The sequence below is a fragment of the Rhinolophus sinicus genome, chromosome 7 (assembly GCF_057876585.1).
Source record: "Rhinolophus sinicus isolate RSI-liver-muscle chromosome 7, RSI-T2T, whole genome shotgun sequence".
NCBI classification, from domain to species: Eukaryota; Metazoa; Chordata; class Mammalia; order Chiroptera; family Rhinolophidae; genus Rhinolophus; species Rhinolophus sinicus.
Window position 1 is genome coordinate 55,023,892 of NC_142507.1, and position 13,847 is coordinate 55,037,738.

A 13,847-nucleotide genomic window follows, 5' to 3' on the forward strand; every position below is an offset into this window, starting at 1 on the left:
CCAGCTCTCACTTATTCACCCCGAGTCAGCATCATCACTTCCTGGGGGCTGCGTGTAGAGGCCATAGCCTTTGGGAGTGGGCCTGGGTACAAAGGCAGGGATAAAGGATACTCGGAAAAGAGTGGCCAAGAGGTCATGGTGGGGGTGGGGGGTGAGGATAATTATATACCCAGACTCTCGAAAGGATATGTGAACAGATCCCCAGAGAAAGAGATAAGGGAGCTGGGGGAGAGGGAGGAGGGGCAGGGGGCACGGTGCCCAGTGGGTCAGCCTAAGGGTTTCAGGTGGTTTCAGGCGGAGAGAACAAGGATTTGGGAAGCTGGCGGGGCAGACGGGGGTGGGGGCCCCTGCGTTGCAGGAACAGGGGTGCTCAGGGCCCCTAAGGATGGAGGAAAGGATCCCAGCTACACAAAGACCTCTGTTGCCCTCACCTCAAGGTGCGGCTTAGGGGGGAAGTCAGCCATGCCACAGCCGTCCGGACCCCAGCCACCCACCCACCCGAGGGGAGAACTGAATCACAGCTGGAAAGTCCATTTGCGCGGAGGAGGAGCTGACTTTTGTCTCGGAGGGGTGGTGGTGGGAGGAAGCCGAGAACCCACCCCCTCCGGTCCCGTCGGCCGGATGGCGGGGACAAAGGGGGAACAACCAAGGCGGCGACTGCGGGGTGGGGGGGACGGCCGAAAGCAGGTCGGTGGGACCCGGGCAGAGGGGGTGCAGCCGAGCTCTGGTCGCCCCCACTCCAATACACACCCCTCCCGCCCGCCCTGTCCCTTACCCGAGCAACGAGCAACTTTCTTTGGTGTGGCCCCGAACACCCGGTCCCGCCGAATCAGAGGCCACCAAGGCTGGGCCCGCTCTCTCCCGGGACCCGGCACCCGGCAGGCACCGAGGCCGTGCGGAGCTGGAGCGCGGGTCGCGGCTACGGCCCCCCACCCCTCCCCACTCACTGCAGTCCCCACCCACCCGGCCGCCGCCGGCCCGCCGATGCTCCGCCCGATTTTGGCGCCCAGCAAGCAGGCGGGGAGACAGGGGAGTGCGCGGCGGGCCGGGGTCGAAGGGCACCCCGAGGACGCGCGGAGGAGAGGGGTTGCAGAGCCCACCTTGCTCACTAGCTCTTTGCTCCGGTCGATCCGCGCCCGCGTGAGGGATTCAATCCGAGACATAATCCCCCAGTGGGGGGCAGTCGGGGGGTCACGGCGGGACCCAGGCGTCCAGCTATTGTGGGGGAGGCGGGGGCCGGGCAGGCACGCGAGGTCTGGATACAGGAAGTCGGACTCCCCTCACCCGGCACCCGCGCCAGTTCCTCAAACCGGAGTCTCCACCCCCACCCGGGCGCAGGAAGGGGGAGGCGGGGCAGAGCAGGGCGGGTGCCCGCGGAGACCAACAGCGCGGTACCCGCAGGGGCAGCTCCGAGAAGTGCGGGCGTCCCGGGACAGGATGAGGGCCCCCGGCCTGTTTCCCCTCCAGCACCTGGGCTGTCCTCTAGCCCCCGAGACCAGCCTCTGAGATCTGGTCTTCCTAAAAGCCACCCCTGCCCAGCCCTGGTCTCCCTTCCCCCATCCTCCCCCAGCTCTCCAGGGAACCCGCACCAGTTCCTTCCTGGCCCTCCAGCCCATCAAAGCAGGCCAAGCCGACAGACCCCTTTTACGACTGGGGGCAGGGGTGGGGAGAGGGCGGGAAGTCAAAGGGGAACTGAAGGCTGGACCTTTAGAAGGCGTGGAAAGGATTTACTAACAGAGGTCGAAGACAGATGGGGAGAGGAGAGACTTCTCCAGCTAGCCCCCACCCCTCTGGGGCCTTCCAGACCGCACTCGGTCCATTCCCCTCCCCTAGCCCCGCTGGAGAGGAACTGCCACCTTTCCTGAAAGCCAAGCTGAGGAAGTCCTTCCTTGTGTCTAACTCCAGTCCTGTCTGTTGCAAGTTATGCCAGAACCAAAAGACCAGCCTGCCTCAGTCAGGGGCAGTTGGAGTCGGGCCAGTGTCTCCACAAGAAGGCGGGTGGGGTGCATTCTTTCTGAACCCTTTGCTCCAGCCCTTGAGGCAACCTCCACCTTTGGTGAGTTTCCTGCAACTGGGAAAATTCCTCCTCCACCTAACTATGCCCATTCACGTTGCAGTTCAGTTCTGCCTCCTTGGGTCTCCCATTTCCCCGGAGAAACCGGAAGCACCGAGTGCCCTAGACCGCATCCTCCTTCGTAGAGTCCTGCGGGATTCTGGTCCCAAAAGGTGTGGGAGAAGGGGGGGGGGGACGCCCGCAGGACCGCAGAGCCAGGCTGCAGGTTTCCAGCCCAACTCAGCACTCTTGGAGGTGCCAATTTTAGCCTCTGCCACTATTTTCGGCGTCACTGCCTCACCACTGGCTAAGCTGGTTGGGCTGTGCACCCCCAGCGCCACCCCCACACGGCTCCTGTGGCCTCACCTCCTGTTTAGCAACTGCTTCTTCACCTCCTTCTTCACTATTCCCCGTTAGGATCCTTATATAGCAAAGGCCAGACAAAAGGAGAGGAAAGGACCGCGCGTGTTCTAGGCTGGAAGGAAAGTAGAGAGCAGAAAGGACTTTCAGGCCCCAAGGGGAGCTGATTCCTCCTGGGGTGCACCTGCCGAGAACATCTGGGGCAAGGCCCCAGGAACTCCCCTAAACCAGCTCCTGGGCTGAACCCCAGACTCACCTCCCCACAGTGGGCAGGCTGAGGAATGCACTCGATTTAAAAACAGCAGCCAGAAGTCAGAACCCTGACCTTATGGCTCCGCCCACTGGGGGCCCTGAGACAAGGGGTGGGCTGGGACCTCAGCTTTTCTCCCAGGCTGGGAATGAGAGGGTGCTGCAAGCTAAGAATAGAGTTTTAAAGGGCCAAACTCCAGGCTGAGTACCCAATAAATCTGGGACCTGAATCCCACGGTGTTTTGAGGGATCTCAGTCCCCAAACTCAACTTAGAAGGTTTCTATAAAAGAAAAGGACCCAACTCTCCAACCGCTTCCTGGCTCCCCCCTTCTTCAGTCTAGTGTTCATCCCACCTGCTGTTTGTCACCCTATGTTCTCCTTCCTCTTAGGAGATGAGTATCAGGGAAGAGGACCTGGAGGTGGGGTAAAGGGAACAAATGGTCTACCCCTAAACACACCTGGGCTTTCAGTGAGCTAAGCCTGCAGCTGGACTTGAGTTTCATTTTCTGTATCCTCTGGAACAACGAGCCCTTTTCCTTCGTCCTTGGCCTCTCCGGCCCCTTCTTCCAAACCATTTCACCCCAACCCTCTCTACTCTTACCCAGTGGCACCACCCAGCTGTTCAGAAACTCTTTAAGTATACAAAAACAAAAGCCAACCGAATTTCTGCCAGAAGCTAAAAGTAGCCATCACCTTCTTTAGGTCATTTGACTTGGCAGATGTGTCCCTCACATTGCAGGGGTGCGGAGGCCAGCCCAGGGGAGAAGCGGGTTGTCAGAGCCGTGGCCTGTAAGTAACACACAGAGCGACACGGGACCTGGGCCCAGGAAAAAGCTTGTTTCTCCTATTGCTCGGGACCTCGTGCATTCTGGGAGGGAAGGATGGAGACATCACTGACTCCAGCAGCAAGTCATCAGAAGATGGCGGAAGACGGGACAGGCGATTTCATTAGGTTCACTGCCCGGCGCAGGCAGCATTCTATAGCTGAAACTCTGGCTCTGCAATACGGCTTCACCTCTCACTAACTGCGGGATCTCGGGCACGTAACTTAGCCTCTAAGTTACCGTGTCTGAAAAATGGAGAGTGAAATACCATCTTTGCCAGAGTGTTATAAGAATTAATTGAGATGATCTCTGGAAAAGTGTTTTGATTTGCCATGCTAATCAAATAGGAAGGAATCAGCCACTTCCTTCTCTCACTGCTTGACTGAGCTCCTTGCCAGCCCCACCCCCTGGTGTTGACCTGTGTAAGCCTCCTACCTCGGGCTGGGACGACCAGGAAGAAGAGCTCTGGTGAGGCCGGCACACCAGGCATGAGGTTAGAAGGAAGATGGACCAGGAGATGACAGAGAGGGAAACAGGAGGACAGACCGAGGACCCTGGGGAGGAGTGGGACGGTGTCCTGATGTGCTCTTTCCTGCTGCCTGTCTGTGCCCACATTCCCCTTCGGCCGGTTCCTCATCCCCTCCCCAGCCTGTGAGGCCAAGTGGGGGCCAATGCAGACCAGCTGGGATCTGGATGGTTGCTGGGCAGAACTGGCTCCCCCGTCATTCCCACAGCAGGGAAAGGGGGCGGTTCTGCCAACAGACTCCCACCCTAAACTGAGAGAGAGAGAGCCGTGGGGGGCTGGGGGACAGGACGTGAGGGACAGGACGGGACTCCCCCCAAGGCTAGTGTTCTCTTTGTTCTCTAGAGAGCTCTGCTCCCCATGGTTAAGGAGAAGTCCCCCCGCCACCCCCCCCCCAAGCTCTAGAATTCTCCAGTTGTTCTTCCCCGCTCAGACTGCATGGTCTCAGGCCTCAACGTCCCCACCTTGGCCCGTGGTGAGAAGGTGCTGACAGCCCGGTTGTATCTGTGCTTTCCCTGCCCTGCAGAGGAAGGGCACACTTGGCTGAGGCTGGCAGAGGACAGAGCCCTGGCACCACCATGGGTGGGGCCTCAGGAGCCTGGTAACCTTCCTGGGTGACTCCCGTGGTCCTTCCAGGTGAATATGCTGCTGCCTTTGCGGGTGTGCCTGGTGCTCAGGAGCACATGCACGAGAGGAAAGGGGGGGCTCACTCTGCCAGTCCATGAAGAAAGTGGAAAGGAATTCAGCCGCAGCAGGGCTCCCGGCTTCCGCAGAGCCCAGGGTGGTGAGAGAAGAAAGCGGCGTGCTCACCTGCGCAGGGTCAGCACTGCACATGGCCCCAGACGACGGTGTGCAGCTTCCAGAACCATCAACTTTCCTGGCTGCCCCTCTGCCTGGTGTCTGATTTCAACTCCTGCGACTGCCGTACCCACCCATACAATCATGAGCCTACAGGCACTTTGCAAGAAGTAAAAAGTACTGCTGTAACTGTTACCATTCTTATGCCCGATGGTTATGATTCTGCTGCCCACCTCTTAGCTATGTGACGGCTAAACAGGGAGGGCTAGGCCACTCCGTGGCCGCTGAGGCTCCTGACCTTCTCTTCCAGCTGTCCACAGCTGGCTGCTAAGCTGCAGGGATGGGGAAAGCAGAGGGAAGGTGAGGGAGGCTAGGAGGGATGGCTCGCGTTCCCTTAAAACTTGAACATTGCCTGGAGTCTCCATCTACAGGGGAAGCTGGGGCAGGGAGAGGCCGACGGGATGGGGAGAAAGGGGACACGGGAGGCAGTGGTCCCCAGGCCTCCTGCTTCCCTGTCTGACTCCTACCTTGGTCTTTCCAGTCATGCTCAAGAGGAAGCTGAAGGTCCGTCGCAGGGAGGAGCCGGCCCAGGTCCCTGAGCTCCGTTCCAGTTGGCTACAGCTGCAGAGAGGGGAGAGGCAAAGGCACAGAGATGGAGGGTGACGGTGCCACGACCAGGGGAGAGAATGGAGACGCGAGCGAGCGGAAAGACTGAGAGAAAAGGTGAGGAAGAGAAAGATCCACTGAGGGAAAGACTCTGAGAGAAAGGTGAGGAGGAGAGAGATACCTCCACTGCCCAGCTCCTGCGACCTCCTGGATGTGGACACCAGGTTCCCAGGCCCCTCTATTTATGAGGAAAACTCCAGGCTCCTCCCAGATAAGTGCAGACCACCCCTTCCTACTTAATCCAGGCCCAATCTCCTCTCTCAGGCCGCTCCCAACGGAAGTGATATGGGGTGGGGGCTCTCTGGGGGGAGGGGCATGGTCCCCATGCCAAACAAGAGCCCTGTGTAAGTACGACCCTCTCTGCTGCTTGGATTGGGCCTCTGGGCCTAAAGCCAATAAGGACTGAATTTCCTGGGATTTCATCAGCCCCATCCCATGAGCTAATCCCAAACCCAGAGCCAGGAGGATGTGTCAGCTAGAGATTTTCAGGACCACAAATCAGAGCCTGATATCTTAAAGGGCCCGTTACTGGCTCACACACCCAAGCCTCTCAGAGGGCTGGCCCGCGCTAACGCCAAAGGAACAGGTGCTGATTTTCATGCCTGTTTACATCGTTTGGGAACTGTCCTGGCCTCCACCTCATTTCTGAACTCTGCCTTCAGCCCCTGCCCTCTGCCCAGATCTGTGGGGGTCTGCAGCCCTTGCCCAGCTCTCCTTACGGCCACCCCCCATTACCTGAGCCACCCAACATCGATCCACGGTCAGTGGTCACGGTCTCTCCCTGGGACAGCCTAACAGCCCGTCTGCCTGCTCACCTTTCTGACGCTGACGACAGCAAGCAACCCCCACTCTCTCTTATTCAACGGACACCCCAGCGTCTGGATACGCCTTTTCTTTCCTTGATTTCTTCCCCATCCCTTGGGGTTACCAGGAACCTTCCCCAGCCTTCCCAGGCCAATGAGAAGAGAGTGAATTTTTTGCAGCTCAGGGAGGACATTTGGAGGTCTTTGATCAGAAATGTTAAGGGGAGCAATGTTTTCGGAGGCAGAGGCCCTTAGGGCGACAAACCCATGGCCCAGTCCCACTGCCCCTCTCCCATCTAGGCCTTTGAAGGACCTGAATCCCCCCAACTCACCTTTGGCTGAGGTCCGCGGCAGAGAACTGGGATAAATTTCCTGCCAACACAAAAGGAGACGAGAAGTGTCCAGCTGAAGCCAGACAAAGGCGTCCAGGGCCGCCTCCCCCACCCCCTCCACCTGGATCAGGTTCCCAAGCTGCAGGTGCGTGTGACGCCATTCGCCATTCCTGAGGGCGGGCTCTGGGGAGTGGGAGGGAAGGCGGGCTCTGAGCAGCTGAAAGCCTTGGGAACCAGGGTTACGGAGAAGGGGGCTGGGGCCCCATGTCCCAGGCCTGTTTCTGGTGGCTGGGAAGGGCAGAGGTGCCACACTGCCCTTGAGGACAAGGTGCATTGCAGGTAACTATCCTCCATCTCTGGGAACAGGGGAAGCTGGAGGGCCTCATACTGTCCTATGCTCTCGTCACTGGAAGGAGAATGCCAGAAGGCCAAAGTCCTGAATTCAGATCTCTCATCGGAATAAAGATATTTGGGGGTTCCAAATTGTGATTAGACAAAACCCAGGATATCTGAGGCCTAATCACCTGGCTCTGAGACAGACGGGGGAGGGGGCCACAGCTGCTCTGCTCCCCACTTTGACTTACCAGCTGGATCTGAGCTGCCCAAGAAGCAGTTGATGCCACTCATGGATACAGACTTGGGAAGCATACCAGTGGCCGAATGGTCCAAAGGGCCAGCAGATGGATGACAGGAACCCTGACCCTAGAATCATGTCAAGAATCCTCACACAAAGGTCAGCTTCATCCCTCTTCCCCACCCCCCATGATCTTCACTTTCCTACAGCACAACCCTCCGTCAGGGCCTCAGGCCTTCCACCCGTCTCCACGGCTCATATCTGGGCTATTCCACTTGAAATAGTTGGAGAGTTCCTCCTGCTGTTTACCAGTCACCATTCTGCTGCAATTCAAGCTCAGGCTTCCTTAACATGGAGAACATCTTAGAAATGATTTACCCTGAAAAGATTTCCCCAGAGGTGATAAACTCGACCTACAGAGGCCAGGTGACTAACGAAAAAAAAAAAAACTGAGGCTGTCTGGGTTTAAGACGATAGGGAGTGAAAATATGTATAAACCACACACCCAACCATTAGAAAATAACTTGTTGTTTTCAAGCCTACATGGAGCATTACAAAAACTGGCCACATATCAGGCCATAAGGCAAATTTGCACAATTTCCAATACTCTGTGTCACAGAGATCATAGGAAAAAACCCAGAAGTCCCTTTCTAGTAGACTGGATAAAGAATCTCTGATGTATTTATACATTAAAATGCTATCCAACAGTAAAAATGAACCAACCACAGCTCAGCTCGCCCAGCAACACTGAAGAATCTCCCAAACATAACGCTGAGCGAAAGAATCACGACACAAAAGATTTATGGGCTGTATGATTACAGTCATACAAAGTTTAAACCAGGGAAAACTAAATGATATTGTTGAGAAAGGCATCATATAAAGGTGGCAAATCTACAAGGAAAATCGATCTCAGAAGTCAAGAAAGTGGGCATCTCAGCCAGGAGAGAGGGTTATGAAAGGGGAGGGATACAGGGGGCTTCTGGATCTGGGTGATACTTTTTTTTAACCTGGGGTGGTTACATGGGTGTTTGCTTCGTTATCATTCATTACATTGTACATGTCAGTTGTATATGCTTTTCTGTATGTAATACTTCAAAAATGTTTCAAGTGTTTTTTTTTAATCTCTATAGATTTTGAAATGTTAAAACACCCTCCTAAATAAACTGATTGGTCAGAGAAATCATAATGGAAATCTAAAGATATTTTATAATAGCAATAATGAACATACTACATAACAAAACTTGTGGGAGATGGCCAAAGTGGTATTTTAAGGGCAATTTGTAGCCTTGAAATGCTTATATTGGAAAATTTCTAAGCAAAAAATTAATGAACTATGCCAACTTTGAAAGTTTGGAAAAAGAACAACAAAACAAACCCAAAGAAAATGGAAGCCTATAATAAAGGTAAAAGCAGAAATCAATGACGTCGTAAACAGATACTATAGGGAGAATAAAGCCCAGAGTTGTTTTTTAGGAACCGGCAAGTAAAATAGACAAACCTCTGGTAAGAGTGGTAAAGAGAAAGACAGCACAAATATAAGTAGAATGGAGCTAACTACAGAAAGAGCAGTGATTAGAAAGAGAATATTACCTACAACTTAATGCCAGTAGTTTTAAAAATGCAAACAAGACAAATTCTTTAAAACATATATGTATATATATAACTTACCAAAATTGAATCTAGAAGAGATAGAAAGTCTGAATGGTCCTATTAAAGAAATGGAATCAGTAGTTAATCTTTCTATAAACAAAACAAAACACAGCAGGCCAAAACAGTTTTACAGGCAAGGGAGATAGCTTTCAAGGAATACTAGTAGATCACTGAAGTCTTATACTACAAACTCTTCCAAAGATAGAAAACAAAAACTCTCCAGCTCTTTCTATAAGGCAAGTAGAACCTGGATCCTTGAGCTATACACAGACACAAACAAAAGGAAAACGATGGGCCAGTTTCTCTTATGAACAGAAGCACAAAAACCACGAACAAAATATTAGCAAACTGTAGCAGATTTTAAACAGGCATACATTATTTGCAGCTCCTTCCATCAAGGAGTCTATTTCTTCACTCTTTGAAACGTGGGCGGGACTGTGATTTACTCTGATGAACAGAACATGGCAGAAGTGGCATTATGTGATTTGTGAACCTCAAGAAACCTTAAAAGCTTCCACTCTTGCCCACTTGAAATGCTATTTCCCTGAGAACAAGCCCAAGCCTTCTGGAGAGGCCATGTGGTAAGAAGCACGGCATCAGAACTGATGTGAGTATGGTTATCCTTGATAACTAAGGTCATAGGAATGAGTCTAGAAGAAACCAGCGAAAGAACACCCAGCTGAACTCAGACCAGATTACCCATCCACAGAATGAGGCAACAACAACAACAAAAAAGGTTACTGTTTTTGACCACTAAGTTTGGGTTTGATTTGTTACGTAGCAATAGATCACAGATACCACAGATGAAATCCACCAAGGTATAAAGAAATAATCCATCGCGACAAAGTTAGATGCACCCCAAGGATACAAGGGTGATTTCGCATGAGAAAAATCTTTAAACGTAATTTGCCTCCATAACATATTAAAGGAGAAAAAACACAACCATCTCAGGAAAAGCAGAAAAGCATCGGATAAAATTCAACACCCGTTCATTGTAAAACCAAAGCCTTGGCCGTTAGGAGTAGAAGAGATCTTCCTTAACCTGATCGAGAGTAGTTTTCAAAAACGTACAGCCAAAAGTCAATTTCAACAGTGAAACGTAAGACATACTCCCGCTAAAATCAGAAACAAGACAAAGAATACTCATTATCACCTTCTGTTCAACTCTGCGATAGAGCCCAAGCCAGCACAGTAGGGCAAGAAAGAGAAATGAAAGGAATTAATACTGGAAAAGAAGAAACAAAGCTCACTTAAAGATTAAAGATAATATAATTGTCTACTTACAAAAACAAAAATAACAAATCCATAGATAAGGTGTTATAACTAAAAAAAAAGAGAGAGCGCTTAGCAAGAAGAATGACTAATTCAATTCCATTTCAATAAACCAAAAGTAACTATAAAGCGTAATTTAAATATAAGAAAAGCATTTATAATAGCAATGAAAACTATCAGGTACCTAGAAATAAATCTAATAAAAATTGGCAAGATTCGTATGAAGAAAACTAATACTTTATTAAAAGACATATATTTTTAGAAAGACTAACCTGAAGAGATATTATTATTGTTAAGGATAGGCAGACTGAATATTAGAAGGATGTCAATTTGTCCTAAATTAATCTTTGAATTGAGTACAATCTCGGTCAAAATCCAGCAGGAATTTTGTTTTTCAGAAATTAATAAGTTGATTCTAAAATTCACATGGAAATGCACAGGGCCTAGAACAGCCAAGATAATCTTAAAGAAAAATAAACTTGAAGGACTTACACTACTACATTTTGAAGACTTACAGTTAAGCTACATTAACTAAAACAGTGTGACACTGGCCTAAGGACAGACAAATAGATCAATAGAACAGAGCCCAGAAATACTCACACAGCAATTCAATGGGGAAAGTATGGTTTTTAATGGAGCAACTGGATATTTATATGGGAAAACCGCCACCAAAACCTTGATTTTTACCATGTACACAAAACATGAAAGCTAAAATTATTAAGCTTCTAGAAGAAAACACTGGAGAAAAATCTTCACATTGTTGTGGTCGGCAAGATTTCTTAAACACGACCAAAAGCACTAACCATGAAAAAAATTGATAAATTGGACTTCATCTAAATAAAAACGCAGCTAATTAAAATACATGCTTATTAAAGAAAAACTCCTCAAAGAACCCAATAGAAAAATGGGCAAAAGACATGAAGAGGAATTTCACAGAAGAGGAAACACAAATGACCAATACACGTAATGCAAAGATGCCCAATTGCATTTGAAATAAAGATTATTCAAATTAAGACCCCAGTGAGATTTATAACCAGATTGGCAAAATTAAGAAGTCTGATAACTCCAATTGCTATAAAGGGAACTCACATACTGCTCACAGAAGTCGGAACAACTTGCTATGATCTTATTAACGTGAACACCTGTGCATTTGATGACGCAACAATTCCGCTCCAAGGTATCTACCCTGAAGAAATTCTTGCAATGTGCACCAGAAGACGGGTAAAAGAACGTTCATGGTGACGCTCTTCATAAGAGCAAGGAATGGAAATTATCCAAATATCCATCCACAGAAGAAAGGAATGAAAACGAATGAACTCTATTTGCAACCTTAGGGAGAAACCTTAGAAATAGAATGTGAATGAAAATGCAAGTTATAGAAAATTTGGTACACTACGGACATCATTGTTTTTAAGCTCAGAAACAAGAAATAATATGCATCATTTCATAATGCATATGTTTGTGTTAAAACTCTTTTAAAAAGTAAATGAGCGATAAAGAAAATTCAAGATAGTGATTACCTCTCTCTGGTAGGGAGACATGGGAATAAGACAGGAAGACATAAGGAAAGAGACATGTGTTGGTGACGTTCTAGTTCTTGGGATGGGTGGTTGATTTACTGGGCATTCACTTATTTCACAGACAAATGGAAAAATACAATAGAGAGTTTCGCCACTCTGGCAGACTGGAGAGTCCAAGTCCCGTTTAAGGACATCTGAAGTTTTAAAAGTGTAAGCACCGAGCGGGCCAAAGAAAATAAATTTTGGAATGAGATTAGGCTCGTGGGCCGCCAGTCTGCAAGCCCCAGTCTAGCTTAATGAGACTCAGACTTTTCGTCTGTGGATTTTGGAGGAGAAACTTATACACACTTACTCTTCCAGGAAGAAATGGAAAAAACACAAAACAAAACCCAAACATACAGACAAGGAGAAAGCTAAGGGGATTGCTTGAAGATTAGATGGAGAAAGGAAGGCAGAGCAAAACACTAGGGAAAGGGGGGAAAGAAGAAAACATATAATACCAAGAACAGGGCGGGGAGGTGAGGAGGAGAAGAGAAAGGTGGGAGAGAGGGAAAGAAGTACTAAGAAATGGAGGGGAGAAGAGGAAAAAGAAACCGTTATCTCTCCCTCTCATCCTGTGTGCCAGCCTCTGTACTGGGCACTTTGACAACTTTTCTTCATCTAACGATCACGACTTTAAAAGATCGTTCTTATTATCCTGATTTTCAGAAAAATGAAATAAATTGTTCAGCTGGTGAAGGAAAGACCCAGGAGTCGTGTGCCTTGGAAGTCCTGTTCTTGCCACCATTCCACATTGAAGTGGGGGTGAGGGAACATATGCAGAGATGCTGACGGAGAAAAGTGGGGGACGGGTAAGACAGTTCCGGCTGCCCCCGACAGGACAGGCTGTAACACCCCTTTCCCAGCCTCTCCCCCAGACCACAGGCCCCTGAACAATAAACCCTCCCGCCTGCCCACTAGGGCATGTGCTGAAAGGGAGGCAACATTTCGTCACCAGCCTTGAGACATTTCTGTGGACTCAGGCACCCTTAGCTGGCAGCCCAGTGGTGTGTCCCCTCAGTGGTGCCCAGGTCCTGGTGTGAGGCCCCCTGCCCCCAGCTGTGTTCCCAGAGGCTGGGCAATCTCTACATCCCTCCTCATTCAATAATCCTCTGATTATCTTGTTAGAGGACGACTGTCTTTCGGGTACCAGATGCCTCGTTTCATCCCCCAGATAATGAGTTCAGCTTCAAATCGGAGAAATGTGGAGTCCACAGAAAGAAGTGGTTATAACAACTAGGGGAACAGGGGCCTTTTAATGAGAGGGACACAGAGATCCCCACATCGACACACAGATACAGGCCCAGAAAGGAAGGAACAGAGGGTCTTAGAGAAAGAGCAGAGGCAAAAGACCAAGAGTGGGGGGCAGACGACAGATTCCTATTTGGTCAGATGGAGTCAGGGTGATGCCCGGGCACAGAGAGACCCAGCAGCTGGCAGAACAGAAAGGCACAGAGTGATGGCTGGACAGGCAAAGGGCAGGATGGGGAGGGCGGGCCGCCCCAGGGTGGGGTGGGGGGTTGTGGGTCCCTACCACACGGCGGGCTGGGCCACCACGGTGCTGCAACTCCACAAAGGGTTCCAGGTCCTCTTGGCTCTGCAGTAAGGGGGCCTCCTGGGGGCCCACGCATCCCGATGCCTGCAGTGTGCTCCTGAAACACACATTGCCACCACTGCCCGTTGTACCCAGTGGCCAGCGACGGGCACCAGGGAGGAACACAGCCCCAGCCCAGCCCGGTGCTTGCCCCCAGCCCAGCCCTTCCTGTTGGCATAAGTGCAGCCCAGACCCAAGTTGGCCTCTGCTTGGGCCTGTGCTTCAGGAGAGATGCCCGGCGGGCGGCGGGCAAGGGTGGCCCCTGCTGGTAAAGAACAGTACTACCCTCCCACAGACAGCCAGTGTTGGGGAGGCCAAGGGCCAGCTGGGTTCTCCATCCTTGCCTGGTTTCGGAAGCCAGCTTTGTCTTTGCTCATCTAAATGGTGTGCCTCGGGGTCCCTTCCCTGCCCACCCAGGGGACAGAATTCACGCCTGATAGTGAAAGGTGACACCTGGAAGACTGTGAGCTCCACTTGGCACCATATAGGGGTACCTAGGGCACCTCTGCCTTCAACCAGCTGCTCTAGCAAGGTGCCAGGAGCCCCGCAAGCAAACCTTCTCACTTGAGGTCCTACCCAAGCCAGTGCA

The 13,847-nt window shown here is 50.9% G+C and overlaps 1 protein-coding gene and 1 long non-coding RNA gene across 12 annotated transcripts in view; one reads left to right on the plus strand and one right to left on the minus strand.

The window, feature by feature from the left end:
• ARHGEF2 (Rho/Rac guanine nucleotide exchange factor 2) overlaps positions 1-13,847 on the minus strand; it is a 42,825-nt gene that overhangs the window by 20,888 nt on the left and 8,090 nt on the right. For 4 of the 11 annotated variants that reach the window (XM_088799659.1, XM_074318887.2, XM_088799658.1 and 1 more), the window contains exons 3-7: positions 13,199-13,316; positions 8,852-8,890; positions 7,194-7,311; positions 6,610-6,649; positions 5,336-5,429 (exon numbers count right to left, since the gene is read on the minus strand). In XM_088799659.1, coding sequence (XP_088655785.1) covers positions 5,336-5,429; positions 6,610-6,649; positions 7,194-7,311; positions 8,852-8,890; positions 13,199-13,316 — 409 coding nt within the window. Of the gene's footprint in view, positions 1-775; positions 961-1,100; positions 1,503-5,335; positions 5,430-6,609; positions 6,650-7,193; positions 7,312-8,851; positions 8,891-13,198; positions 13,317-13,847 lie in introns of those variants that run through there. The other 7 variants (XM_074318888.2, XM_074318890.2, XM_074318889.2 and 4 more) reach the window with 5 other exon arrangements.
• Positions 5,395-8,369, plus strand: LOC109434309 (uncharacterized). The gene is made up of 3 exons (XR_002135794.3): positions 5,395-5,531; positions 6,578-6,754; positions 6,976-8,369. It is a non-coding gene; the product is annotated as an uncharacterized LOC109434309 (long non-coding RNA).